A 26,211-nucleotide genomic window follows, 5' to 3' on the forward strand; every position below is an offset into this window, starting at 1 on the left:
CCCTTTGTCCTCGCAGCCTTGCATCGGTTCAGTCGCTCCTCCATCAAAGAGACTTTTAGCCGTCGCTACTTTATCTGCTCACGTCGCCCTCTCGACACCAGCGCGCAAATTCATCAACGCCCGCTCAACCAAGTATCACCATCCCTCAACCACTCATCAACATGTCTTCAAACAAGATGGAGCAGAGCCTCGACGACATCCTCAAGGCCTCCAAGACCTCTCGCCGTGGCCGCAGCGGTCGCAAGTCTACCGGCACTGGACGACCTGCCACCACTGCCGCACCTGTAGGCGGTGTTTCCAAGTCGACCAAGCAGCAGGGCAGGCAGCCCAAGGCCGCCCCCACCGCACCCGCCGCCTCCCTCGGCGGTGAGACCAAGATCATGGTATCCAACTTGGTAAGCCAAACACAGCACTCGCACACGAACACGAACACAACTAACATATTGCAGCCACGGGACATTGACAATGCCCAACTCCAGGTATGTAAGACCGATGCAGGTCTTTGAACCTACTGCAGCTTCGCTTTTGCAAGCATGAACGATTTCGATCCGACGAACCGAGCCTTTCCACTCCACAACCGGTATGGATGTTGAGCCATAGCTTGCCCAAAGTCACGCCGAGATCTGTGTTGGGCACACAAGACCGGTAGAAGACTAGCAGCATGCGAACACTCCAGGGTACCGCAGCGACGAAAGTGGGTGATTCTGGTCACATGCTACACTTATCAAGTGCAAGCAAAGACGACAGCGCACCAGTGACATATTCCTGGTAGCCCTGCAGCAACTCCAGGCGATCAAAAGAGCAGCGAGACGCGAATCCAGATCCAGTTACGAATAGCCGTATGGCTTTCACACGGGTGGGCAGACATCACAAGACTGGTTCGCAGCGTTACAACACGTTACTCGCAACAACTGCTCTCGCTCTGAGTATGCTTCGTCTCACTGAACCTTGTGTTCACTGTATTTTGACCAGGACACCCGCTTTTCGAGCGTTATCTTTTGACCGTGTAATATGGAATCGACGAATACCCACCGCCGACGCCGGAACCTCCTTGTCAAACGTCCTTGTCAATGATGATCCATTTGCGCAAATGTTTAACCCCTGGTACGACGACTAATACGCCTTATAGGACTACTTTGTTTCAGCTGTTGGTGTAGGTCGCCCCAAGAAGGTTCTTCTCCAGTACGATGCCCAGGGTCGCAGCGTGGGTAGCGCTACCATCATCTTCAACAAGCACGACCAGGCCGCCAAGGCCACAGCCGCTCTTGATGGTGTCAAGATCGATGGACGCCCCGTCCGCGTCGAGATGCTCGTCAGCGCTGCCGCTATCCCTGCCACTACCCGCCCGGCTTCGCTTGCCGACCGTGTAACGTACGTATTATCATCCTAGTGTCTTGGTATCAGCAACTAATCAGGTTACAGCCAACCAAAGAAGGACAAGCCAAAGCCCGCCACCGCCGAGAAGGCAGCTCCCGGTGCCACACGTGGACGTGGTCAAACTCGTGGCAAGGGCAAGGGCCGTGGAGGTCGCGAGGCCCGTCCCAAGAAGAAGACCGTTGAGGAGCTCGATGCTGAGATGGCCGACTACTTCCCTGGTGGCGAGACCAATGCCGCCGCTGGTACTGCTGAAGTCGCTCAGATCACCGCCGGCGGTGACACTGCCATGGATGATGAGATGCTCTGAGCTCCATCCGCTTTGAGACGTCCTCCATTCACTTCAGTTTTCATGGTTTAATCGAGCATCAACGAAATCGGTACGGCTTTTTTTGCCAGTCGGTCTGCTTTCAATTTTTCTTTTCTTGGAGGCGTCATCTTTTCGGAAACAGCTGGTCAGCACTGGACACGATTTGACTTTTGTACATTACTCATGGACGTTCATGTACGGCTCCTAAATTGCGACGTGAGCTTCGAGTTAGCTTCAATCAAGAAAGGCTATGGCTTCGGGAACATGATCAAGACTTCTCACCCTGTTGACTTCCCCCTGTGAAATCTCTTCATCAGAACCGCGCTTGACTCTGTTTGCATGTTCACGGCTACGATGAGTTTCAGGACGAATGGGACACGAATCTGATGCCGATGATCGGCACATATGCCGAACTGATAAGCAGTTGTACCCACCCAGTTTGTAGTCGAGACGTGGCATCAATCAATCCCACGTGGACGCAAGGTGAGCATTGACATACTTGAAAGAGAAGATCTTATAGTAGATCTGCGAGAGCTTAGGAATGCTTGCTGGAAAAGTCGGCCATGTACAGCGGAATTGCTCCGTGCTCTCACGTCTGGACGACTCCTCAACAACACAGGATATGAATCACACTCGTGGCTGACATGTCGGGTCGTTCCAGGCACACACATCACACCATCATCTGTTCATGTGTGTTGTATTGCCTTCCGGTTTACAATGTCTTCGCCCGTGAAGCGCTCCTATTCGCGCCGCAGTACCCTTTCGTGCGAAAGTATCACGCCAAATATAATTAGTTCAAATTTTGTCGCACTTTCCCCGCGACCCACTAGGTAAGGTGGAGGCCCGCGGCTATCTTAGCCTCCGACTAGGATATGGCTGGGTGAAAGGAGCATTCATCCGACACTGCTTACGCATCGGAAGAGCTGGAACTTCTGAATACTAAACACATTGCCAACAGACATAGAGCAGATATTCTAGCTCGGTGAATGGATTAGAGGTGACCGTTGACACACGGGTGCTCGCTTTAAAACGGGCCGAGCTTGCTCGGGGTGCGACGATATGGGTTATAGGGCTGCCACTTCGGATTTAGCGCTGTGGCTCCGATGGTGGGTATGTTTGACTTGGTACGTGTCTAGAGCTCCGAGGTTAGTACATGAGTTATGCAGCTGAAAATACGCTGTATAGAGACGGCCACGCGACGTAGGTGGAGATCCGCGAGCTTTTTGCGGATGCGCATGAGCTGCCAATAGGTGTCTATTCCAAATTGGAGGATCGAGTACCGCGTGTAGCTAGGTTAGGTGCGGCTTCAGCGACTCTCAGAGGAGAACTGCGGGGGAGGGGTAGCTTACCACTGGTTGCAAGAGCGGGGCAGGAGCTTCCGCCGTTGCGTCAAGCGCCACCCGGCCATGCATCTACCAGACACGCAATAGGCTACAGAGCATTCTCGAGACGGGCTCCTGATGGCCGAGGCTGTCTGGGCGATCGTGTTGCTGTCCCTTTGTCAAGTGGAGATACTCCCTAGTGTCGTCATGCGGAGCTCCTGAAAGTACTTAAGTTTTGCCTATGCCTCTACCCCTCACACACTTCACCTCTCTGTTCTCTTCATATACCCCAATTTGTTTTCACAGCTATGACATCTGTAAAGCTCTCAACCCCTCAGACGGGCGAGTTCGAGCAGCCCACCGGACTGTAAGTTGAATATCAGGCCCCCAATGGCCTCCGATAGCCTTCGGAGGTAGGGCAATGCTTCGGTATTGCCTGTCATACGTGCCAGCACTAACAGCTCGACCAGCTTCATCAACAATGAGTTCGTAAAGGCTGTTGACGGCAAGACCTTTGATGTTATCAACCCCTCCACTGAGGAGGTCATCTGCAGTGTTCAGGAGGCCACCGAGAAGGATGTTGACATTGCTGTTGCTGCCGCCCGCAAAGCCTTCAACGGCCCATGGCGAAAGGAGACACCAGAGAACAGGGGAAAGCTGCTTAACAAGCTTGCCGATCTGTTCGAGAAGAATGCCGACCTCATTGCTGCTGTCGAGGCTCTCGACAACGGCAAGGCCTTCAGCATGGCCAAGAACGTCGATGTTCCCGCCGCCGCTGGTTGCCTGAGGTACTACGGAGGATGGGCCGACAAGATTGAGGGCAAGGTCGTCGACACAGCACCCGACAGCTTCAACTACATCCGCAAGGAGCCTGTTAGTGAATTTTCTCTCAACATTCAGGCCTCATAGCTAACGCTCTCAGATTGGTGTTTGCGGTCAGATCATCCCATGGAACTTCCCTATTCTCATGTGGTCATGGAAGATTGGTCCTGCCATCGCCACTGGTAACACCGTCGTCCTGAAGACTGCTGAGCAGACACCTCTCTCCGCATACATTGCCTGCAAGCTGATCCAGGAGGCCGGTTTCCCACCAGGTGTCATCAACGTCATCACTGGTTTCGGAAAGATCGCCGGTGCTGCCATGTCCGCTCACATGGACATTGACAAGATTGCCTTTACTGGTTCAACCGTTGTCGGCCGTCAAATCATGAAGTCTGCCGCTGGCTCCAACTTGAAGAAGGTCACTCTTGAGCTCGGAGGCAAGAGCCCCAACATTGTCTTCGCCGACGCAGATCTTGACGAGGCTATCCACTGGGTCAACTTTGGTATTTACTTCAACCACGGACAGGCTTGTTGTGCTGGTTCGCGTATCTACGTCCAAGAAGAGATCTACGACAAGTTCATCCAGCGCTTCAAGGAGCGGGCTGCTCAGAACGCTGTTGGTGACCCATTCGCCGCGGACACCTTCCAGGGTCCTCAAGTCTCGCAGCTCCAGTTCGACCGTATCATGGGGTAAGCATTACCACCTCCGTGTAAAATATCGTTGCTAACTTCTAATCCAGCTACATCGAGGAGGGCAAGAAGTCTGGCGCGACCATCGAGACTGGTGGCAACCGTAAGGGTGACAAGGGTTACTTCATCGAGCCCACAATCTTCTCCAACGTAACCGAGGACATGAAGATTCAGCAAGAAGAGATCTTCGGCCCCGTCTGCACAATCTCCAAGTTCAAGACAAAGGCCGACGTCATCAAGATTGGCAACAACACCACATACGGTCTTGCTGCCGCTGTACACACATCCAACCTCACCACTGCCATCGAAGTTGCCAACGCGCTCCGTGCAGGAACTGTCTGGGTCAACTCCTACAACACTCTTCACTGGCAGCTTCCCTTCGGAGGGTACAAGGAGGTAAGAGCTCCCTATTTAAAACGCATGAGACATACACTGACCTTGTACAGTCTGGTATTGGGCGCGAGTTGGGAGAGGCGGCGCTGGACAACTACATCCAGACCAAGACCGTGTCTATTCGTCTTGGCGATGTTCTGTTCGGTTAAGCGCTATGCTGGTTTTTTAGCGAAGGATCTCATAAGTACTATGTATAGCTCAAGTAGTCATGAGGATCTAAATGAATGTAAAGAATTATCAACAATCTTATGAAATCATGTGATGGGTTGGACGGACGACCTACTAGACGATCTTGCTTTGCGCGGAAGGCGAACGGAACTCCCTTAACTTGCTCGCGCTCATGTGCGCTCAGCTGGCCAATGTTTGGCGGTGGGGCGGGTGGATTATCCTTTATGACGCGGTACAAGTCACGGGCGCGCTCATACCGCTTCCTCTTGAGTCCCCCAGCAATGCCAACGTTCTCTGAAGCCGACTGGAACGCCTGTTCATATGTATCCCTCCAGAGTTGTCGGAGCTCAGTCAATGCAGTCATGTAGACCGTACGTTTAGCATTGCGGATCGCTGCGGCAGCCGGTGTCTCGCCTGCAACTTCGATCTCACAAATGCGCGCGTCGAGAGTCCAGTTGGTAACAAGTGTTCGAAAGTCGAGTGTGCTGACCTTTCCCTTCACAAACTCTTGGATAAACGAGCCGCGCCCGTATCTCTCGGTTTGAATATTCACCCGGAACTTCTTACACAATTGATTTGCAAGCTTCACGGCCTCAGGGTTTTGGCTAATGCTAACGACGGTATGCTGCATGTCAAGCGGTACCACACCGAAATAGGCGGATAACACTCGAGCCCTCATCGTAGCGGTGGCCTTGTCAGTAGGCCAAACAGGGTCTTCCACGTTGAAGTTACTCGCGGGTGTGCCGGGGGTCGCTGCGAGGAATGCTCAGTCAGTACTCGAAGATGCACATTGGTGCTGGTTGTCCTCACCTTGATCGCGTTGGCTGAAGAGCTCAGCATACAGCACTATAGGCGGGATCTCCACGTACAGTTCCGGTGGCACCGATACTATAACTGACGCCATACTGCAACATTGTGGTTGTTGAAGGGAAAATTTGTTGCCCGAATGTAAAGAAATCCTTAGTGTATATGTCACATGCATTTTGTATAGGCACAGCTTACCCTTTTATACCTGCTAAAGGGTAATTGCTAGTAGAGAGTGTTGTAGGAGTAAACCTAGATAGTTCCTGCATAGAGCGCGTTAGTAACCTTAATGCGCTGCCTTCACTACATTGATTAGGCAGCTGCGCTGCGGTCTATTGATGAGGAATGAGAAACGAAGAAAAGCGGGTCCTCGCTTACCTGCTACGAGGAGGAAGGGAAATACTTCTTCCTACTACAATAAAGCGTATCGAGAGCTATGTACATGGAGGTAGAACACCTAGAAGCCTACAATACTGTTATTCTTTATAAGTTCTCTTGTTAGGAGTCGATGTAAGTTGCACTAACACGAATGACAGCAGCGATGTGTGAAAGGTGTAGAAAACAAAGTAGAGCGGTAGTACGAACCTGCAGATGGGTCTCGCAGTCTATCCTAGAAAAAGTTGAGTGCGCCCCAAATAGTCATGAGTGACAACATGGTAAGGCGCATATCGAGATGTTACAGATTAGAGTAATTGACCTAATCAAGCAGGCTAAAACTAGGCAGCCACTAACGTTCGAGGGACGATGGATGACATTCGGAAGGAGCTTCCGCGGTGAGGTATTGTCAGTCACCTACTTCCCAGCGGCTCAAGTCAAAGACAAACTACTGAGCCCACGTCCTACATACAGAAATTCTGAGGGAAGTCTTCGTGTTCAGAAAGAGATTGACTACAATACGGTCTGCCCTGAGATCAAGCTGGGAAGGAAAGGTTGGCGCCTAAATGAATTCACGAGCATCGCTTTCCAAGTGTGGGAACAGCAAGTTAACCTTACTTTGATTTCAAAGACTGAGCTCTATAAATTAGATACTGCGAGGAAAGAAGGTGTAGGCCGCAAGCAGAAAGAAAGTGGTTTGAAGAGTCGGAGGAATGAAGTTAAGTACACAAGCACACAGGCGAAGAAATAAAAGACGTCTTACGCATCGCTGACGCCGCTTTCTACCGAACGCAATTTAGCCAAGAGTCTTTACCTCCTTGGCTGGCACAAAAGGCTGAAACTAACAACAATATGCGGAGTCGGACTTTTTCGACCGAGTCAAGCGCAGGAGATGAAACAGAACCTATCGCACGGAGCACCTTGAGCATTGGATGCCATAGTCTTTGATCAGTAATGCAGATATTCATGACTGACATTGTGTCGTTGCCGAAATACGGCAGGGAACGGCCCGAAAGGGGCCGTCGAGGATACAACACCGTCTTCACTACATCGGACCGCATTGCCACACCGCGTTACAATCGATTAGCACTGTGCCAGCTTACTTCCACAAGACCAACGACTGTCTAGGGTCACAACGCGCTTGTCCTATAGAACGTAACTACGCTTCTCCATACAAAACCTACCCAGGTACGATCCCAGATGTCAACTTTTATGGTCTTGTCTGCGCCACCATTCATTTTCAGCTCCATGTTCGATATATCTCTTGTTATCAAGAGCGATACATACGTAGAATACTCGTGCCAAGAAAAAAGTCATGGCTTTGACCAACACTATAGTACAGTCAAATGAGTTCGTTGCAGATCATCTTTCTCCCACCAATAGGCTGTTCCGATGATTGTACGAGGCTGGTAAATTCTCGCCAGCTCAAATACCACTGTTTTGGGCTACTTTTGACCCAGATCGCAACCGGCGTCTTTCATAACTCGTCTACGGGAGTCTGCCCGACCTGTTTGACATGGGCGAACTTGACACCAGCACCAGCTAATGAATTCTCGGTCGGTGAATCTCTGCATTGAGATCATTAACTACAAACATTAGATCATAATCTACGTAGTGTTGGCAGGCCTTACTTCGGGAGTAACTTCAAAAATTATGGACCACTGGCTCTCGGCACCGGAGTGGCGGAGTCCTACGGAGTGTCACTGGTGTCATCACCAGGTATATAAGGAACACTGAGCATCTATGCTTCCGGATCAACTGCAACATCCTCTCTGATCATCTGTCCTTCATCAAGATGCAGATCACCGTCGTTACTCTCCTCTCTCTTGCTGCTTTCGCGTTAGCTGCTCCTCAGCCTGCTCCACAAAGGAATCTTCCTCCTTTTTGCAGCAGTGCAGGTGAATGTGCTGGCTGGTGTGGACCCAATCGTACCCCATTCTGCGAACGTTACCCGGATAAGTAGGTCACATAACCGTTTTCAGATACAATCTTTACTAAAGGGCTTACAGCAGTGGAGATCGCTGCGTCTGCAGTGGTTAGAAAGCGTGAAAGGAAACTGGTAAGTTTTCAACGCTTGGCCTACAAGACAATTCTAATTACCTAGTTGGACACACAGTATGAGCATTTACGTACATATTAAGCTCAGAGGTGACAAGCGGTATAATTGGATCAACGGATTCTAAAATTTTACAAATACGTTCATGCTTGTCGCTTCGTAATTGTGACTATGAAGGTTACCCAAAACATATAGAAGGCTGTCTATATTGTCCCCAAAGAAGCCACAAACCATGCTCCGTAGATCCTAATCCCACTTTGATCCCTTCAGCGCAATTCATCATCTCATTCCTCTTTTCTAGTTTCCCACAATCCTTGCTCAATCTGTACGTCAGAAGTAGAGCCCCCTTCGAGGATGAATATAGCAGACATGGCCGTAATCGAATCGCGTCGATCTTATCCTTATAGCATCGACTTAGCATGCTCTTTCCACAGCGAACGGAAGGAGTCTTCAAGCGGGCTGTCGCGTCGTTCAATCCTCTCCTTTGTTGTTTCGAATAGTCGAGGTAGACCAGTCTGCTCGAATGGTACTCCATCTCGCACCATACCAGCTAAACCTTTGCTCGATAACAGAATCTGCGGCATCCCATGGCCATTGAACCCAGCAATAATGAACTGGTGCGGTTTCTCCGGCACTGCACCAATATGGGGCATGAAGTCTGAGCTGTAGCCCATGACTGTGAAGAATGTCAGTTGCGTAAGTGCGAGAGGGTTATCAACTCACTACCAGTCCAAACCTTCTTGGTTTCGGCTTGCGTTTTCTCCCACCCACTGAAATAGCGCTGCATGTATCCATCAAAGTATGATGAGGCTTCATCAACAAGCTCATCATCGCGCACCGTGTTGAACCAGCGCCCGGGTTTATGCCAGAATCGCTGCCTCGCGCCTCCAACAATAATGCTTCCGTCGGTTCGGGGAATGAGATAGTCGTAATTTCGAGAATCAAAACGGATGTTGTATGTGTTATTGAGATGTGGCGTTTGTCGCTTCAGCGGACTGTCGATATGGCTGCACACGCCACGAATCGGCGTGATACTCCGTGCGTACGCCGGTAGAACTTGACTAGTGTAGCCATTAGTGGCGTGAACTACCTTCCTGGCTTTGATCGCACCGCGTGGTGTCTGAATCGTCCACCGGCCAGTCTCGTCAATAACCTCGGACACAGAGGCCACCGGTGTGTTTGCTTGTACATTCAACTTGTAGTCCTGCTCAAGTAGCTTCGCTAATAGTTGATGCACCATCTTTCGCGGCCACACGTGCGCTACGGTGAAGCTGAAGGCACAATGCGCACCCTTCACACCAGAAATCTTCGTAGTCCTGTTAGGATATGATTCAAATATTCCTACAGAGAGCAAGCATACGCACCCTTTCGGCATCTTTCTCAGGAATGTAAGCCACGTCTCTCAAGTCAACTGGCTTCTCTTGCCTTAGCTTCTTCCACGCCTCAGTTGTTTGCCTCGCATGCTCAGCATCCAGATACACATCAATCGCTCTCGTGAGATTGAAGTCGCAGTCTAGCCCCTCAATCTCAACGAGGTCTTTTACCGCAGACACGTTCGCCGCTTCGAAAGAAGCCACCTCCGCCGCGGCACTCGTGCCGTACGTTGAAACATATTTCGAGACGTTGAAGTAGAGATCCGGCTTCACGTGCCCGCCGTTGCGACCTGTAGCCCCGGAGCAGATCTTGCGAGTATCGAGGATAAGAACGGATGGTGATGCAACTGGAGAGGATGATGTAAGGATATGGTAAGCTGTAGCCTGGTAGAATGTGGTTAGCACGTATGAGTATAGGATGGAGTCTGTGATGAACACTTACAACTCCAGCAAACCCCGCACCGATTATGACAATATCTGCTTCACTAGGGAGATCATCCGTGGTACGTAGATTATCGTTAGGATCAGATTCTGATGTCCAAAATGATTGCACGGGGTTTGAGACCGGTTTACGGTCGGTTGCCATGTTGAGGTACTGATTCTATGCCGTCTTGACAGACTCGTTGTTGAACTTCTATGATACTAACAGTCAGAGTGATATTCTTTCCACAATATCGTCTGGGATGCTGTTGGAGAGTTGTGGTACGGTACTACTCCGACAGCGGTATAGCAGTACAGCGGTACGTACGTATGCGCCTGACAAAGCACGGGGACGGCCGCTGCGTAAACCGCGCGCACACCTTCCCCGCTTCCTGAGCGTCTCCTGCGTGTGGAACCTCCTACAGTCCTTCTTGGCTGCGTATGTTGATCCTTACCGACAAGAGTGGGACGTTGTCGATAGCGGACATGCTTTGCCGAAGTGCAGATCGACAAGGGGGTTTGCTCGCTTGTTTTGAATGATCATGCATGTCGGCGCCTATCCAGTACACAAAAACATCTAGTGGCGTTCTGGGCGAATACTTCTGCTCTACGATCACTTGGCACGACTATGAGGTGTTCGATATTGTGATAGTAACCTAGTCGAGGTGCATATTCCCATATTACTATGCTTCGAACCAATACCAGCTTACCTTGAGTTAGCATCGGACGCAGATATAATTCCGCGTGCCATCTCAGTGAAAGAATCTGCTGTGACGTCCATTTCACCAAACAGATTGTCGCAGCGAATCTTCTCCCAGACAGTGCAGTATGCAGCCTTGAATCTGTTGTTTGTTTAGCTGTGGTAGAGCAGACATCGATTTGATTGTGGAAACTTACCTATGGATTTTGGCAGCCGCTACATCCCAATTATGCGCAGCGGCAAACCATTCCTCATCGCTGCCCAGCTTTTCCATCATCATCTGATATACCTTCGGATCCGGTTTACCGATCTTGGCCGTGTCGCACGAGATGAAGTTCTCCTTAGGCATGGGTATACCATTGTGCGTGAAGTAGCCTCCAACACGCTCCACATCTCCTGCTGTCAACGCCCAGACCGTGAACCCAGCATCCCTCAACATCTGAAAGCATTCTGCTACACCAGGTCGCGCCTCGAGCTTCTTGTACTGCTCCAGAATGTACTTCAGATCTTCGTCGCTAGCGAACACATGGGGTTCTTCGATACCGGACATGTATAGCATACGATAGAACAGGCTGCTGAAGATGTCACGGAACCCAACATAACGGCCATTCATACTGAGGCAAGTATACTCTCTTTCGGCGACTTCGATCCACAGGTAGCCGAAGAGTCGTGGTTTAATGCCTTCGGCACGCATCTTGTCGCCCAAGCGGTGGTCAAGAGCATCAAAGATTGCATCATAGGAGACGCAGGTGCCAACAATATCGAACACCACGTGCTTATTGGGTGTGGGCATTGCGACAGTGTTGCGTGTTGAATGTATTGGGCTTCCGATCGGGAGTTTGGAATTTCTCAAAATGGGTGATAGTAAGAGTTGATAATAGATCCTGCTCGCATGTCAACAATGCACCATCTGGGTAACTATAACGAAGCATCGGGGTGTGCTACAACGATATCGGAGATACCTGTGCGAGGTTTTGGGCATGATAAGCGCTGCTCCACTCGAAGCTTGGCCAGCATCACTGCGGGGACCGACTACTCACAATCCTGTCCAAGATTTCTGAGGTTGATAAGAACAGATAGGAACCGGGATGCTGGATTGACGACTATCTGGCTTAGCAGATATCGGATGATGATAAGCACAAAATCTTGGAGAGTGTCATGCGAACAGGCATCCGGGAGTGTGCAGCCGCCAACATGCAAGTATATGTTTTGAACCCAATGCTTGTCTCGGTCGGCTGAATTCTCTGCTCGTCTGTTATCCCTTCCAAACGACCTATTACTCTCGTCTCTCCATATAGGCAATCATGACCATGACGTCCAAGGATGTGGAAGCACCGAGGATGACACTGAGAACCCCCTCTATACCAGACGACGAGAAGAGCAGCCCGCAGATACAACATGGAGAGGTCGAAGATGCAGCAATCGTAGCTGCACTACAAGGCTATGTGCCAGGTACCGCGGAAGAAAAACGTTTGGTACGAAAGATTGACTTCGTATTCCTTCCAATCCTTTGGTGGATGTACATCCTTGCGCATCTCGACAGGAGCAACATCGCCAACGCCAACGCGGCGGGTATGAGCGAGGATCTTGGACTCTCTGACAACCGTAAGCGTCTGAATGCAGAATACTAAAAGTGTAAGCTGACAACATATAGAGTATGCAATGCTCGTATCACTCTTCTTTGTGGCATACGTCATCTTCGAGGTTCCTTCGAACATGATACTGATGAAGGTGAAGCCTTCGATCTATTTATGTATGTGTGCTCAATGAGATAGAATATGCTATGGCAGAACTGATGGATATTAATTTAGCCACGATCGTGTGGGTTTGGGGATGCGTTGTTCTCGGGATGTCACAAACCAAAAGCGCGACAGGTTTGCTTATTGGACGCTTCTTTCTCGGAGCTATCGAGGCGGGGTTGTATCCAGGCGCGCTGTTCATTCTTACTTGCTGGTACACGAAGAAAGAAGTCGGTATGTACGCCATTGAACGTTCATGACATGAGTCATTGACCAAATCTCCAGGCAAGCGCTTTTGCATATTTTACACGTCGGGCTGCGTATCTCCCGCACTGGGTGGCATCATGGCAGGCGCAGTAATATCTAGCCTGGACGGCGCTCGTGGGATTCCGGGCTGGCGTTGGTTGCTCGTCATAGAGTCCGCAATTACGATTTTCTGTGGTTTCGGGTGTGAGTAGTCTCCACGTCAATTACGTTGACGCTGCTGACTGCCTCCTCACATCAGTGTATTTCGTTCTTCCCAACTGGCCAATTGACTCCAGGATGTTGTCGCCGGAACAGCGCCTTCTTGCTCATGTCCGCATTCTCCGCGATCGAGACGAGCCGTGGGATACCGAAGAAAAGGCCCTTACACCACTACAGGCGTTCCTCGCAGTGATCAGAGATGGTCGAACCTATCTTTTTCTGATCATCTATACGGCGAATTGTTTGGCGCTGACCGTGTCTTACTTCATTCCAACCATGCTCCGAGGAATGGGCTATACGAGCACTAGTGCCCAGTGGATGACGGTACCCATTTGGAGTTGCGGCGCGGTATTTTAGCTCTTTTGGTAAGTAGCTACCATGCACGAACGAGCTAAAAGATACTGGCTAATTGCATGTCCGCTGTATAGGTCATGGACTTCGGACAAGACCCAAGACCGAAGATGGCACAATGCTGGCCTGCTTGGGTTTGCTGGAATCGCTGCACTAGTAGCTCTCCTCGTCAGCAATAATGCGGTCAAGTATGCTATGTTGTGTGTCCAGACTGGCGCAATGTACACAACAATACCTCTGATTCTCAACTGGACCAGCGAAGTTCTGTCTCAGCCAACACGTAAGCGATCTACAGCTATGGCGTTGGTGAACTCATTTGGTCACACGAGCTACATTTACGGAAGCTTCCCGTGGCCCAGCGCCGAGGGGCCACGTAACCTAAAGGGATTTGCCGTGTCGACTGCCGTCTTGTTCCTCGGCGTCTTGATAGCTGCATTGATGCCAGTGATCGCGAGTTACCTACCAAAGCCGCAGCCTGACGTAATGCTTTATGGACAAGAGTTGTTTGTTGCTGGCGAGGAGAAGCTCGAGAAGCAGGACGGATGATCTTGTCGTGCAAGAGCGAAGAGAACGTAGGAAGATGTATACGATGCAAGAATAACCGAATGACGCAAAAGTGAGGCCGCGATCGTGGAAGGGAGATTCGATGGGCCAGGGTCAGGTACGTACCGAGGCCCCGGCTTCTGCGCGGAAGGCGCGATGTAGATCCGCGACCCAAACCGGTAAAGTCTGTTTTCTCCTGATCTAGACGTCCTTTCCTGCATTCTGCAGGCTTACCCAACGACCGTGAGCGTCGCGCTGTCGCAAAGTTCGTATTTGAACCTTGCGAATAACATTGGCTTCATCTTATTGTTGCATCTTGTGTTCAGACGTATCACTTACAAGGATCATGCCCATCACGCGCTGAATTGAGACAACCTTCATGAGCGTCCGTACAACGCACGGCAATACCATTGAGAATTTTCTCCATCACCCTAATCCGCTTGCTTTTGTTTGCATTGACTTGAATCCGTAGCCCAGGATTACCCAGTGTAAACCTCATGCGTTCATTGATTCAAGATTGGCTTTGGGTAGAATTGGAAACCCACTCAAAGCTGACTGTCTCTAACAGAGAGAGAACTCTCTTCAAGCATCAGTAAATCTTGACTACGTGGCTACCATGACTAAAACCTTGTTTACTCCGCCAGTTCACACACCACATTCCCCGTGAACATCAAAGCTGTAAATGGTCGCTTCTTGAGGCAGCACGCGCTGCATCTTGCACAGCACTTCGGCCCAGTAGAGTTAAGCGCATGTTGAGCACGAGTGCTGCCCTCCATGTGAAACACATTCTTCCGGTCGAATCCCCCAAAGATTGCCACGTCCCGTGTATCATCTTACGTTCAAGCGCAGACTGCATGACAACAGAGCTTTGCCGTGAACGATCATCACGCTACGGGCCGTTTGAGCAACGAAAATCTCCCCCCGTTGAGTTCGGGACTCACTCTCTACCCTGTTGTTGGGCATCAGTAATTTTGTGATCCTCAACAGCAGCCTCTCCGCACTCGGGATGTCATGCCAGACTAGTGTCTCTGAAATCAGATACGCTCTCATTGGAGCTATGTGTCTTACGTTGCCGGCTGGGTCTATGAACACTGACGATCGCCCAGCAGTACAAGTGCTTGGACGGTCGATAACTACCTAAGCAGGGAACGCACAGTGAACGCACACGTGCGCCACTGTACTTCATCTTGAAGTCTCGGGCCTTCTACATTACCAATGACTCCAGAATGGCTTACTATTGGCACTTACCTCGGCCACTCACTGCATACACTTACCCTTCTCATCTGCTGACCCCAACAATCATAGGGCTGACAAATACGAGCCGTCTACTTCCTGGAAGTGGCACACAGTCATGTCGAAACAAACACATGCCTTTGTGGCCTGGAAAGCTTTTCTCTACGCAAACATTGCCAAGAAGGTGCGTAGAACTTCATTGACCAGATAGTGTGCTTCTAGAAATAAGCATCAATTTCGCATTTGCTTATACGATATACAGAGTCGAATCTTATACCATGCACCTAGTAGCCTCAAATATCGAGTCCCCCGTGTGTACAAAGTTCATAATAGGTCCGAACTTTGAGGCTCTGGTGCTCACGGGTATCAGGGTCCCCCAGCGTCGGGCTCATGGGTTCAACACAGGGACGCACATGGATTACCCATCTTGGCAAATGATGGGGCAACGGTGATACAAGACAGAGCACCTCAGCGAAATATATAATCTAGCTCGGGTAATGTGGGTATCTGCATTGCTCATCGAAGACTACCTTTTCATTCTCTATCATGTCAAACGACACCTTTTCAGGCGACTTATTGGCCGACTATCCCGCCGCCGCTCAAGGCGCAATAGCAAGCGACTATGTCCTACGCTGGAAGCTCGTTGGCGCTCTTTTTGTCATGCTCGTTGTCTCTCAAGTCACTAGGATGATCTACCGCGCGCACATCGACCCTTTGCGAGCTATACCAGGGCCTTGGATCAGTTCAGCAACATCAGCCTGGATTCGCTGGCAGCGATGGCATGGCAGATTGTCCTTTGAGGCAGACAAGCTCATGACTAAATATGGGCCCATTGTTAGGATCGCTCCTAACCTTGTTATCCTCAACGATTCCGAGGCAGTGGAGAGAATCTTTGTAAGAAAAGACCTTGACACTTCGCCAACATCCATCCGAGCCTTGCGCGTAGGCGGTCATGACTGGACCGTTACATACCCACAGCACCCGATTGCTCGCCAGAGACGACATCCAGTCATGATCGCCACTACCACGAAGAACATGAAGCTCTGGCATGACGTCTTCGTGACCAACATCGAAGCCATGGTTCGCGATCTCGCAAAGTCAGACGGCGAAAAGTCTGAAGACATCGTATACCACCTGCGCATAGCCACTCTTAAGAACTCTCAAGTCGTCATGGGTGGCTCGGGAGTTGACCTTGGCTGCAGCGACTTTCCCCATGTTGTTGGCGAATACAACTTCCTTGTCGTCTGGCGTCTCTGCCTTCCAGAGTGGTTGTTCGCATGGCTTCAATACGGTCCTTTCGCGCATCCACGGTTTCGGGTACGATCTAGTGACAAGCTATTCGACTTGGGCGCAGCGCTGTGTAAACAAGCCGCTGAAGTGAGCGAAGAGCCAACCGACAACGTATACAAGCTATTCACTGCACCAGACGCCAAATACCCCGTCGAGCAATCGTGGACAGATGCAGAGATTGGTGCAGAGATGGCGGGACAGGTACTTGCTGCCACTGAAACGACTTCATCAGCTCTCGCCTTCATATACTACGAGTTAGCGAAGAACCCAAGCCTTCAGGAAGAGCTATACAAGGAGGTAGCCGCTCATGAGGGTTATGAAGAGCTTGACTCGTTGAAACTTCTCGATGCATGTATTAAAGAGGGTCTGCGCTTCCGCCCACCTGTCGCTCTCACAGGTTCACGCCTTGTCCCCGCTGGAGGTATCAACGTCCTTGATTACCACCTCCCTGCCGGTACTGTTGTGACTACACAATCCCTTAGCATGTCTCGTCAGCGCCCCGATCTCTTCCCTGACTTCGATACCTACAACCCGCGACGCTGGCTCGTCGAGGACGAACATAGCGCCGAGCGTCGGAAGATGCTTGTGCCTTTTGGTGTAGGAGCGAGGCGCTGCCCAGGAGGAAATATGGCGACCTATCAGATGAGACTCATCTTGGCGGCGACATTCAGAGCGTTCAGAATTGAACTTGCACCTGAGACAACACCGGAGAAGATGGCGCCGTTCGAGGCAAACGGATACCGAAGTAGGCATGATCGATGTGATCTGATGTTCAAGCCTAGGACTGCGTGATGATTCCGGTGTAACATCGATCGATCGTCCATTGTCTTCATGATCGTCCTTATGATACTTGTGTTACTCAAGCGAAGATTTTCAGATGTGTGGATGGCTTCTGGCGCTCATAAGCAAGCATGCATAGTTTACCTTCTGCGTTCATTTGGAGTTCTTAGATAGGTAGCGTCAAGATTACTCGTCATCAATCCTCATAAGCTGTTGCGGAGCAAAATTGAAGACCCATGTCTATAATCGAATAGGTCGTTTGTATTCTATATCGGATGGAATTGTACCCGCGATAACTTGGGCGAGTAGCATGTTGTGAGGTGGCTGGCGACCAGATGACAAGCTTCCTGAGATGTATAAGGGATGACGCGTACCTACTGACGTCATCATCCCACCTGTACCTTTGAACCTAGGCAGTTTGAAACCACCACATATTCACGCTACACGTGGACATCGCGAAGTCGAGACAAGACACAAACAAGGAACCTTTCTTGCTGCTCGTGCATCGCCAGGGCATACGCTTGCGGCTGCGAATCCGCCTGGTGGAATCCTCAGAAAGCGGGGAGACGTGGCTGCGGTCTGCGGCGCTTCCGATAGGGTCTCAAGTCGCATCTTGACACATCATCGAATCGATCTAGAAACCTCACATATCTTTCAGAATTGTAGATCGGCCAGGCCCACGTACATCGCATAAGCAGTTGCGCTGGTACCTAGACAGCATACACACAGCCGCAACCGCTCTGTACCCGTCCGGGTCCTTATCTACATACGCCACATCCGTATTATCCCGCATCATCGTGCGTGTGATCTGCAAGTGCAATGTTTCAGACGCACCATATGCATCACCTGGAGCTTAACGAAAGCTTGATAAAGCTTGGAAAGCTTGGTCGCATGCTTGCAAGCCCATGACCACTGCTGCGACATTCCGGCCGATGTGCCCGCCGGTTCCTGGTCGAGAGCTAATGATTGGAGCGCTTGGATTTGGGCAGGTAGGTTTGCTGCCTCAAGGTGGGTGTGATGCATGCGTTGGTGGAAAGCACGAAGGTATATATGCCGCCTCATTGTCACTTCAAGCAGAATAATTCCTCATTTCCAATTCTCCATTACACCAGTGCTACAAGACAAATCTGCTGAATTAAACCTACACTACCATCGACTGAGCAATCTAGTAACGACATGGCATCTCTACAGCGTCTCGCTGTTCAGCGTAGCCCTGCCTACAAGCCCGCTGGGGTCAAGAGCTATGTCTATGCGATGACAAAGTGTAGGTGACCTGTTACATTCTCTCTCAAGTTCTGAACTGACATGCGCAGATGGCTTCCATCCGACCAAGCCAGGCCCATATTTCCAAGCCAAGGTCATGTCACAGCAAGGCAAGTTTGGACGAGTTGGCGGCCGCATGCGATCACACTACGTCTTAAGAAAGCGGGTGCAAACATCAGCACCGGGCGGTGCGCAGAGCAAGGCCGCAGCCCCAAGCGATGGAGGTGGAACTGAGGGCGAAGTGCCCGCTGAAGACATCCAGAACGACTCATTATATCTCTGCGAGGTCGGTGTCGGAACACCTGAACAGAAGTTGTACCTGGATTTCGATACAGGATCTTCGGATCTTTGGGTATGTGAGCCCATCTAAGTTCTCGTGACATATGCTAAGACGTACAGGTCTGGTCCACTGAGCTTCCCAAGAATATCCTCAGTTCTGCCAATCCTTCGAACCAGCAGGTCGCTTTCGACCCTTCCAAGTCAAGCACATTCAAGAAGCTTGATGGTGAGACCTGGAAGATCTCATACGGCGACTCTTCATCAGCAAGCGGTGATGTAGGCACCGATGTTGTGGATTTGGGTGGCCTCAAGGTTGAGAACCAGGCTGTAGAACTCGCAAAGGAGCTTTCGCAGCAGTTCGCACAGGGAAATGGTAGTGGACTGCTCGGATTGGCGTTTAGCTCCATCAACACTGTTTCTCCAACTCCACAAAAGACGCCAGTCGACAACATCATCGCACAGAAGACGGCCAAGGAGCAGCTCTTCACGGCATACCTTGGCAGCTGGCGTGATGCGAACGAAGCTGACAAGGGAAAAGTAAGTTCCATCCTTAATATGTTTGCATTCTTCATTTAACATGCCTACAGAGCTTCTACCCCTTCGGCTTCATAGACCAAGCCGTCATGACCGCCTCTGGAGCCTCCGAGCCCAACTACGCTGATGTTGACAACAGCCAAGGCTTCTGGCAGATCCAGTCTACATCAGCCACCATCAATGGCGAGACTGTCAACCGATCCGGTAACACTTCCATCATGGACACTGGTACCACGCTCTGCTTGGTTGATGACGCTCTTGTGGATGCTGTCTACAAAGCTATCCCTGGCGCCCAGTACGACCAGAACAACCAAGGCTATGTCTTCCCTGCCTCTACATCCGCGGATGATTTGCCAGAGATTAAACTCGCCATTGGAGACTCCATGGTGACTTTCCAGAAAGAAGATCTGGGCTTCGCCGATGCCGGAAATGGCAACGTGTACGGAAGTATTCAGAGCAGAGGATCCATGGACATGGATATCTACGGCGATGCCGTATTGAAAGCCATGTATGCGGTAAGTCATCATGAATCCACTTAGATCAGTGAAGCAGTACTGACTAGGCTTCCAGATCTTTGATATGAACAACGGTTCGCCGAGGTTCGGATGGGTGCAGAGGAAGGAGGCGACACAAAACACGACCGCTCCCCCATCGCAGTAGATGTTGACGTGCACCTGCCAAAGACGAAGATCGTGCGCAGGGCAGGAGGCAGGACTATCGCCGTTTGGTGTCCAGAGTTATGTGGATGTTCGCAATAGGTTTCCATACAGCAGATGTTATGCCCCGACGAACAATAGTATCTTAAGACGCATTTGATGAAGTTTCTTTCAATGCCATGAGTTTCCCCACATCCCTCAAATCAGGTACAACATCTGCATCTTTGTCGTTCGTGTCTTCAACTCTCTGCATCCGCTTTCTACAAAACGCCTGTAGATCCATCTGCGCATCGCTCTGCATCGAGACTCGGTCTTGCAACCGCTCGCAATCGTCCTCCGGGTGACTGCGACTCATGGACGATAGTCTGATGCCCATCTCCACAGGCCTGCGCCACGGTGGACTCCCGATAGTGAAGGAACTCCAACGTAGGTGCGCCAACTTTTGCCTACAACTATGCCGAAGGCAAACGGGTTCGTCTGTTCGGTGGAGAAGGTGCCGAAGGTGCCGAAGAGAAGGCAGTGATGAAGCGATGCAACCGACTCCTATCTCGACGTTCGAACAAAGTATTATATGGGCAGCCCAAACTAATCATCGCGTTAGCATTCGTGTACAGGATGACTCCAAGGTCTATGGTGTCAAAGCGCACACGGTATGTCTTTACCATCCTCATATTTGTTAATATAAGGAATCCGAACAACTGTGATGATAGACGCCCTTGGTGACGTCAGTCATCGGCAGCAAGGCAACATGTTTGCTATTGATTAGATCGATTGACTTACACGGAGGCAAACGATAGCAATCCTAGAGCCTGCAACTTCCGTTTCCTTTTCATATGCGTATCCCACAGGATGATGGCTGGCACAATCACAAGTCCAAAATCCGTTACGATTGTCGAAACAGTAGCAACATGGCCAAGGATGACGAACGTAGATATTGGTGCGCATTCTCCTTGCCGAGTCCATGTCGCACTGACTGGACGACAATATAGCAGGACGCCGACGAAGGTTACAAAGAAGGACGCCCATGTCGTAGCTAGTAGCGCATATATGGTGGGGCGCAGCCTGGGCTGTGTCGCGGTGACGTAGAAAATCGTCGTGCAGATCGAGGACTTGACTGGCGCGAGCGCAGTCACATACATGAGGATCCAGATGATGTAGTACTTTATCGCCTCACTTGAGTGCCATGCATCGAGGTGCTTGTCGCGTCTTCCAATGCCGACGAGGAGGGCTCTTATCGTCAAAGAGATAGCAACAGTGTAGAATACCTGGCACCTCGAATGAGCAGATACTTACATGGGATATGCTCCTATCCCACCTCCTGTGTAAGAAGTAACTTACAGCACCGGCAATCACGAAGCCATCATCCAACCTAAAAAGGCTTCTTGAAAGCCTTACGTAGGTTCTTAACGAGATGGCAATCAGGGATAGCCCAAGGAAGGTACACGATATCACCATGATCGCTGTTGTTAGACCATCGAAGCGCGAATATTCCCCTACCGAGTCAGCTTCCGCAGACACGAATGGCGATAACATTGGGTAGGTAGACTCATGTCCACCATGAGAAGGAGGTTGCTCGTTAACATATTGGCGTTGAAGAAGCTGACTCCAATCCCAGGATATTAGGTTTACCAGCACTCGGCGGCTCCGCTTCTACAGGCTAGCTTGATTCGGTGACTCGGCTCGAACATGAAGTTAATATCGCATCAACTACACCGAACTCGGAGAATTCTGATCAGATCAAAACTTCGACGTTGGGTTTCTTCGGTTACTCTTGCTGCACAGACATGTCAGGCTGCCATCTAACCCATACATGTAGAAAGTAAAGCGCGCGATGTCGATTGTGGTGACAGACTAAAGCACTGCTATTCGTGGTGATCCACTAAACTGATTCTAAGGTCTTCGATCTCCCGGGATGCTACCGCATCAAGCGATCGTTACTCTTACTCCTCTATTCGCCTTCGTCATGGGCACGAACATGTCGTGATCGTATGTTACGTCCTCCTCAGTAGTATCCGACAATCGCATCTGGGGTAGAACACGCAGCACCAATGCAGCCAGACACAAATTAAGCTCACATAGAGCCAAACTACGAGACCAATGTTAGAAACCACCTGCTAGATCCGCATGGATGTGTTGCACTTACTTCATTCCCAAACAAGATCGACTTCCCTTCGAAAACGTCAACATACTACGCTCAGCTTCTTTTCTCCTGTTGTTGTTCTCGTTTAGCCATCGCTCAGGAGCAAAGGCGTAGGAATCGGGAAAGGCGCGTTCGTTATGGTGTGTGACGTAAGCTGACATGCCGATGGCATAGCCTTTGGGAAGCACATATTGGACGCTCTTCTTGTTCCATTCTCCACGGTAGAGTAGGTTTTCTTCAGTGGGCACACGCGCAGTACGGCTAGAAACGCCGTAGGACAGTCTCAAGCCCTCCTGGATGACGGCTCCAAGATAAGGCAGCGTTTCCAATACAGGCCATGATAGATGTCTCGGGTCATCCACAACAGTTTTCAGCTCTGCGGTGAGCTTAGCAAGAATCTCCGGCTTGGTTAGTAAATGATAAGTCATGACCGCCAACGCCCAACTTGTAGTTTCCGTTCCAGCACCTAGAACAGCCTGTGCTTCTTCGGACAAACGCTGGGGTTCCTTGTCCAGAATCTCGAGATCGGATTGCAAAAGACTCGCGAAAATAGTCGGCCGATCATACGTAATACCGGCATCCATGTCCTCCTTGGTCTTGCGTACTCTGGCTGGCAGATCAATCTGCAATGTTTTGACCATAAGTGAAATATCCTTGGGCAAGTAATCGACGAATGTCGCTGCCAACTTTGTAGTAGATTTCGTCCAAGGGAAAAAGCGGAACACAAAGACAGGACGCAGAATCGAGGCAGTTGGTTCTCTGAAATTAGGGAACCAACCTGGTTGGTCGAGGAACCCAAAGCTCTCACCGAAGCTGTATTTGGATATGGCGTCGGCGGTAAAGCAGCTGTATGCCATGGTGACGTCGAATGGCTTGTTATCACCCGATTGTCGGAGAAGCTTATCACAGAGCTTCTGGACGTCAGAATGAAGATCGGGTTCGAGTCGCGTTATCATTGTGCGAGAGAAGAACTTTGCTAGGGGGATGCGGCGAAGGCGGTGGATGTTGTGGTCTACGGTTCCAAAACCGGATTCTCCAAGACTGTGCAATTGTCAACTGGAATTCATGAATGAAAGATATACGAGAGACTTGCGCTGACCCATTGATCTGGTGTACAGGCTTGTCGCGCTTTCGGCCACCGACGGCGTAGATTTCGTCGGCGAAGCTGATGTCGTCGCAGTGTACTTCGTTGGGGTTGATGCGGATGATGGGTCCTGGATGCGACATTAGCTTCTATACAATTGCACAATGTCTGCTTGTCTACTCACCGTACACCTTGTGCATGCGCGCGATCTCCTTTGTATAGCAGCCGAACCTAATGACATCGTGGTAGAATTCAGGCAGGTATGTCGCTGCCGCTAGTTTTGGTCCAGGGATTCCGCTCAACGGATGGAATGGCGAGATGTTGTAGATGGCCTCCAGAATCTTGTATGCGAGCCAGATACCCGCAAGACCTAGCATATAGCCCACTGGAGGAAACCATGATGCCGACTGCGAATGGACACCTTCTGAATCCATTTTGGAGAACAATGCAAGAAAGAAACTTCTGTTGTCGCGCGAGAAGACATTGCATTTACACTATTTTCTATTCGCACAAAGAGACGACGCTATCGTGTCAAGTTGCAGGGGGGCCTGAAGCATGTCTGCGGCAGAAAATGCGTATCTAAGTGGGGTGAGCTCACTGGGCAAAGTGGAAACACGGTTAATAGACGTTAGACGTTGCGGTTGTTGCGGTTATTCGGGAGCGAGCGAGTACCGTGCAAATACCGACATGTGATCGAGTGGTAAGGCGGAACGCCATCACACAAGAGGTTGGTGTAGACGTTGGAAATGAGGGTCCAGACTTGTACGTGCGGAGTGGGGGCCGGTTTCGAGTCATGTGAGCTAGGGTTTCCAATCTGGACTTAGTCGTCCTCGAATGGACGCTGAAAGACCGGTGTGGCTATTTTCATCTCACGTTTGATATCTGAAGGGCTGTTGAGTAGCGAGCAATCGCGGTTGATGCAAGGGTGTGCCAGAAGAAAAACAGTTTGTTGTCATTCATCATGCTCGTGCGCTAGGCTTGCAAGGTCCCGTGTGTCTCATACTATGTTGACCTCGTACGTGTCATCTGGTTTTACATGTTCTAGTCCATCAATTCTCTTTATCCTGTCTTCAAGACGACCTTGGTCGAGGTGTGACCATCTTTCCTCTCGCCGCAAGCGCAAGCCAGCCTGCAATAAGGCAGGCCCCGCCAATGGGCGTAACAGGCCCCAGAGACTTGTACTTCTTGGCATCCAGCACAAGTAGGTATATGCTTCCAGAGAACATGGTCATGCCCGCAGTGAAGAGGGCCATTGCGATTGTGTTTCCCGGCGCGACGACGGAGGTCATGGTCAGGACGACGGAGTGAACGAGCTGTTGGTGTCGTTAGCAGGGTCCATGGGCACAAAGGCGAAGAGGATGCGGTGTGCGAAGAGGGGCACGCGTTGGTGAAGCGGGGAGCATATGTACCTGGTATTGAGCAGCGGTTCCCCAGTTCGCAATGAGCGCTGGATCCCTAATCCGTTGCTTCAGCCCATGCGCACCGAAAGCGCCGAGCGCAACGCTCGAAGCACCGAGCAGCGTGCCGATCGTCCAGAATGGCGACATGGAACTGTAGGTCGTGCCGTAGGATCTACTGCTGCTATAGCCTGATTCGTAGATGGGATCGTGCGATCGGGATTTGCGGGATGACGAGGATGAAGATTTCTTGGATGAAGACATAACAGCAAGTGAGAGTTGTTTGGGGTGGAGGGAGGTGGGATGGCAAGTTTCACTCAACGAAAGCCGCGGTATGCGGAGTTTCGGAGGTGTGCGTTGTCTGATTGGTCTGTGCACACAAAGACGGGAAGTGGAGCGTGTGAAGGTTGTACATTTGTGGTGGTATCCTAGATGCTGAAGTTTGCATCCCCCTATATTCTGAACGCCATAACGCCCTTCTGATGCAGATGAGATGCCGCGTATCCCATGAAAAATGCGACCAGATTGACGCGCACAACGTCCCATCTTCCGACAACTAGTCTGAGTCAATTTCCATGACTTCTCCATCTGCCTGTCTCTGTGGTGTCGCCTTCATGGCGCTTGTAGTAGCCTTCCTCTTCCCTTTCCCACTCTTCTGTTGTGCCTGCTTTATCTCCTCTTCAGAGATCAGGGCTCCATCGACACGTAGGAAGCCCTTACCCTTGCCCTTTCCATCCATTCTGCCATCAACGTCCCGTATCCTCACGCGCAATTCTCCTTCAACCTTTTCGCCATCTCCGTTCACCCACCAACCTCCTTCATCTGACAACCGTCCATCCCAGCCCTTCTTCATGTGACCAGCTTCTTCCGAATGCCACGACCAGTCCGAGGGCAGACACTCTTTGAGTATACTAACGGGAAAGGTGTTGAGATGTGCGAGCGTGAGATGAGTCTTCGCCTGGTCCGTGATATGAGCGGTCAGGTGGGCATTTCGCGTTGGTCGCCACACAATGAACGAGGCAGTAACCCAAAAGAACGGCGCCGCGTATTCATCAACGTGTCTGAGTAGTAAAGGCTCCGCGGGCGCATCATCATCAGAACTTGACTCGCTTTGCTGTTGAGATTGTGACTTCTTGGTTTTCGATGTTGCTGCGGTTGGTGGTGTGCTATTCAGCTCAACATCTTCGTATGCGAGGACCACACCCTTCGCAGGTGGGAAGTATGTGAGGAGTAGCGGTGATAGTACGGTCGCGCACACTGCTGAGAAGGGATCTGCGAGACATGAAGGCGGGATGCAAACGTATTGCGATATACGCTCGGTATAGAATAAGGAAGCATCGTCGCTCTGTACTGGTGCCATTTTCGGGAGAGCGTGAGTGAATCTTGGCGCGTAGTGTGGTTTGCGATCGCGTTGTCGCAGAAGTCCTGAGCTTGGAAAAAAGTTGGAGATGTCGGCGTGTGAAGTTACCGATATGTGGGGGTCGACGCTAGGATAAATCCGACTAGCTACCACCAGCATCATGTATCAGTGAAAAGTGAAGGTAGCATAGAATCTCAATTAAATACGCTTCGTGACAGCGTGCATATCTTCTGGTATGTTTTCCGATCTATAGGCAAATCCAACGCCAAATTTTACTACACCAGATCAGG

At 50.6% G+C, this 26,211-nt stretch overlaps 13 protein-coding genes across 13 annotated transcripts; 7 read left to right on the plus strand and 6 right to left on the minus strand.

The window, feature by feature from the left end:
• Nucleotides 1-161: 161 nt before the first annotated feature.
• On the plus strand, nt 162-1,684 carry AA0111_g8074 (hypothetical protein; the record flags this gene model as incomplete). The annotated part of the gene is made up of 4 exons (XM_028654481.1): nt 162-395; nt 450-479; nt 1,130-1,371; nt 1,423-1,684. 4 exons carry the CDS (start codon nt 162-164, stop codon nt 1,682-1,684), a joined length of 768 nt encoding a protein of 255 aa, XP_028504316.1.
• A 1,630-nt stretch (nt 1,685-3,314) lies between these two features.
• Nucleotides 3,315-5,060, plus strand: AA0111_g8075 (Aldehyde dehydrogenase; the record flags this gene model as incomplete). Its single annotated transcript, XM_028654482.1, has 5 exons — nt 3,315-3,373; nt 3,477-3,879; nt 3,929-4,518; nt 4,569-4,914; nt 4,965-5,060. The coding sequence occupies 5 exons, from the start codon at nt 3,315-3,317 to the stop codon at nt 5,058-5,060; spliced, it is 1,494 nt and encodes a 497-aa protein (XP_028504315.1).
• A 38-nt stretch (nt 5,061-5,098) lies between these two features.
• Nucleotides 5,099-5,983, minus strand: AA0111_g8076 (hypothetical protein; the record flags this gene model as incomplete). Its single annotated transcript, XM_028654483.1, has 2 exons — nt 5,099-5,832; nt 5,890-5,983. 2 exons carry the CDS (start codon nt 5,981-5,983, stop codon nt 5,099-5,101), a joined length of 828 nt encoding a protein of 275 aa, XP_028504314.1.
• Nucleotides 5,984-8,053: 2,070 nt separating this feature from the next.
• Nucleotides 8,054-8,298, plus strand: AA0111_g8077 (hypothetical protein; the record flags this gene model as incomplete). The annotated part of the gene is made up of 2 exons (XM_028654484.1): nt 8,054-8,217; nt 8,268-8,298. The coding sequence occupies 2 exons, from the start codon at nt 8,054-8,056 to the stop codon at nt 8,296-8,298; spliced, it is 195 nt and encodes a 64-aa protein (XP_028504313.1).
• A 417-nt stretch (nt 8,299-8,715) lies between these two features.
• Nucleotides 8,716-10,273, minus strand: AA0111_g8078 (hypothetical protein; the record flags this gene model as incomplete). Its single annotated transcript, XM_028654485.1, has 4 exons — nt 8,716-8,990; nt 9,038-9,620; nt 9,679-10,071; nt 10,130-10,273. 4 exons carry the CDS (start codon nt 10,271-10,273, stop codon nt 8,716-8,718), a joined length of 1,395 nt encoding a protein of 464 aa, XP_028504318.1.
• Nucleotides 10,274-10,813: 540 nt separating this feature from the next.
• AA0111_g8079 (hypothetical protein) lies at nt 10,814-11,600 on the minus strand (the record flags this gene model as incomplete). Its single annotated transcript, XM_028654486.1, has 2 exons — nt 10,814-10,949; nt 11,005-11,600. 2 exons carry the CDS (start codon nt 11,598-11,600, stop codon nt 10,814-10,816), a joined length of 732 nt encoding a protein of 243 aa, XP_028504317.1.
• Nucleotides 11,601-12,111: 511 nt separating this feature from the next.
• On the plus strand, nt 12,112-12,438 carry AA0111_g8080 (hypothetical protein; the record flags this gene model as incomplete). Its single annotated transcript, XM_028654488.1, has 1 exon — nt 12,112-12,438. The coding sequence occupies one exon, from the start codon at nt 12,112-12,114 to the stop codon at nt 12,436-12,438; it is 327 nt and encodes a 108-aa protein (XP_028504483.1).
• A 951-nt stretch (nt 12,439-13,389) lies between these two features.
• Nucleotides 13,390-13,908, plus strand: AA0111_g8081 (hypothetical protein; the record flags this gene model as incomplete). The annotated part of the gene is made up of 1 exon (XM_028654489.1): nt 13,390-13,908. The coding sequence occupies one exon, from the start codon at nt 13,390-13,392 to the stop codon at nt 13,906-13,908; it is 519 nt and encodes a 172-aa protein (XP_028504484.1).
• Nucleotides 13,909-15,684: 1,776 nt separating this feature from the next.
• AA0111_g8082 (hypothetical protein) lies at nt 15,685-17,220 on the plus strand (the record flags this gene model as incomplete). Its single annotated transcript, XM_028654490.1, has 1 exon — nt 15,685-17,220. One exon carries the CDS (start codon nt 15,685-15,687, stop codon nt 17,218-17,220), a length of 1,536 nt encoding a protein of 511 aa, XP_028504481.1.
• Nucleotides 17,221-18,384: 1,164 nt separating this feature from the next.
• AA0111_g8083 (hypothetical protein) lies at nt 18,385-19,944 on the plus strand (the record flags this gene model as incomplete). Its single annotated transcript, XM_028654491.1, has 5 exons — nt 18,385-18,472; nt 18,522-18,823; nt 18,871-19,287; nt 19,338-19,799; nt 19,855-19,944. The coding sequence occupies 5 exons, from the start codon at nt 18,385-18,387 to the stop codon at nt 19,942-19,944; spliced, it is 1,359 nt and encodes a 452-aa protein (XP_028504482.1).
• Nucleotides 19,945-22,079: 2,135 nt separating this feature from the next.
• Nucleotides 22,080-23,598, minus strand: AA0111_g8084 (hypothetical protein; the record flags this gene model as incomplete). Its single annotated transcript, XM_028654492.1, has 3 exons — nt 22,080-23,121; nt 23,180-23,294; nt 23,349-23,598. 3 exons carry the CDS (start codon nt 23,596-23,598, stop codon nt 22,080-22,082), a joined length of 1,407 nt encoding a protein of 468 aa, XP_028504487.1.
• A 636-nt stretch (nt 23,599-24,234) lies between these two features.
• On the minus strand, nt 24,235-24,825 carry AA0111_g8085 (hypothetical protein; the record flags this gene model as incomplete). Its single annotated transcript, XM_028654493.1, has 2 exons — nt 24,235-24,477; nt 24,574-24,825. 2 exons carry the CDS (start codon nt 24,823-24,825, stop codon nt 24,235-24,237), a joined length of 495 nt encoding a protein of 164 aa, XP_028504488.1.
• Nucleotides 24,826-25,117: 292 nt separating this feature from the next.
• On the minus strand, nt 25,118-25,921 carry AA0111_g8086 (hypothetical protein; the record flags this gene model as incomplete). Its single annotated transcript, XM_028654494.1, has 1 exon — nt 25,118-25,921. The coding sequence occupies one exon, from the start codon at nt 25,919-25,921 to the stop codon at nt 25,118-25,120; it is 804 nt and encodes a 267-aa protein (XP_028504485.1).
• Nucleotides 25,922-26,211: the final 290 nt, after the last annotated feature.

Source organism: Alternaria arborescens (assembly GCF_004154835.1).
Source record: "Alternaria arborescens strain FERA 675 chromosome Unknown contig_19, whole genome shotgun sequence".
NCBI lineage: Eukaryota > Fungi > Ascomycota > Dothideomycetes > Pleosporales > Pleosporaceae > Alternaria > Alternaria arborescens.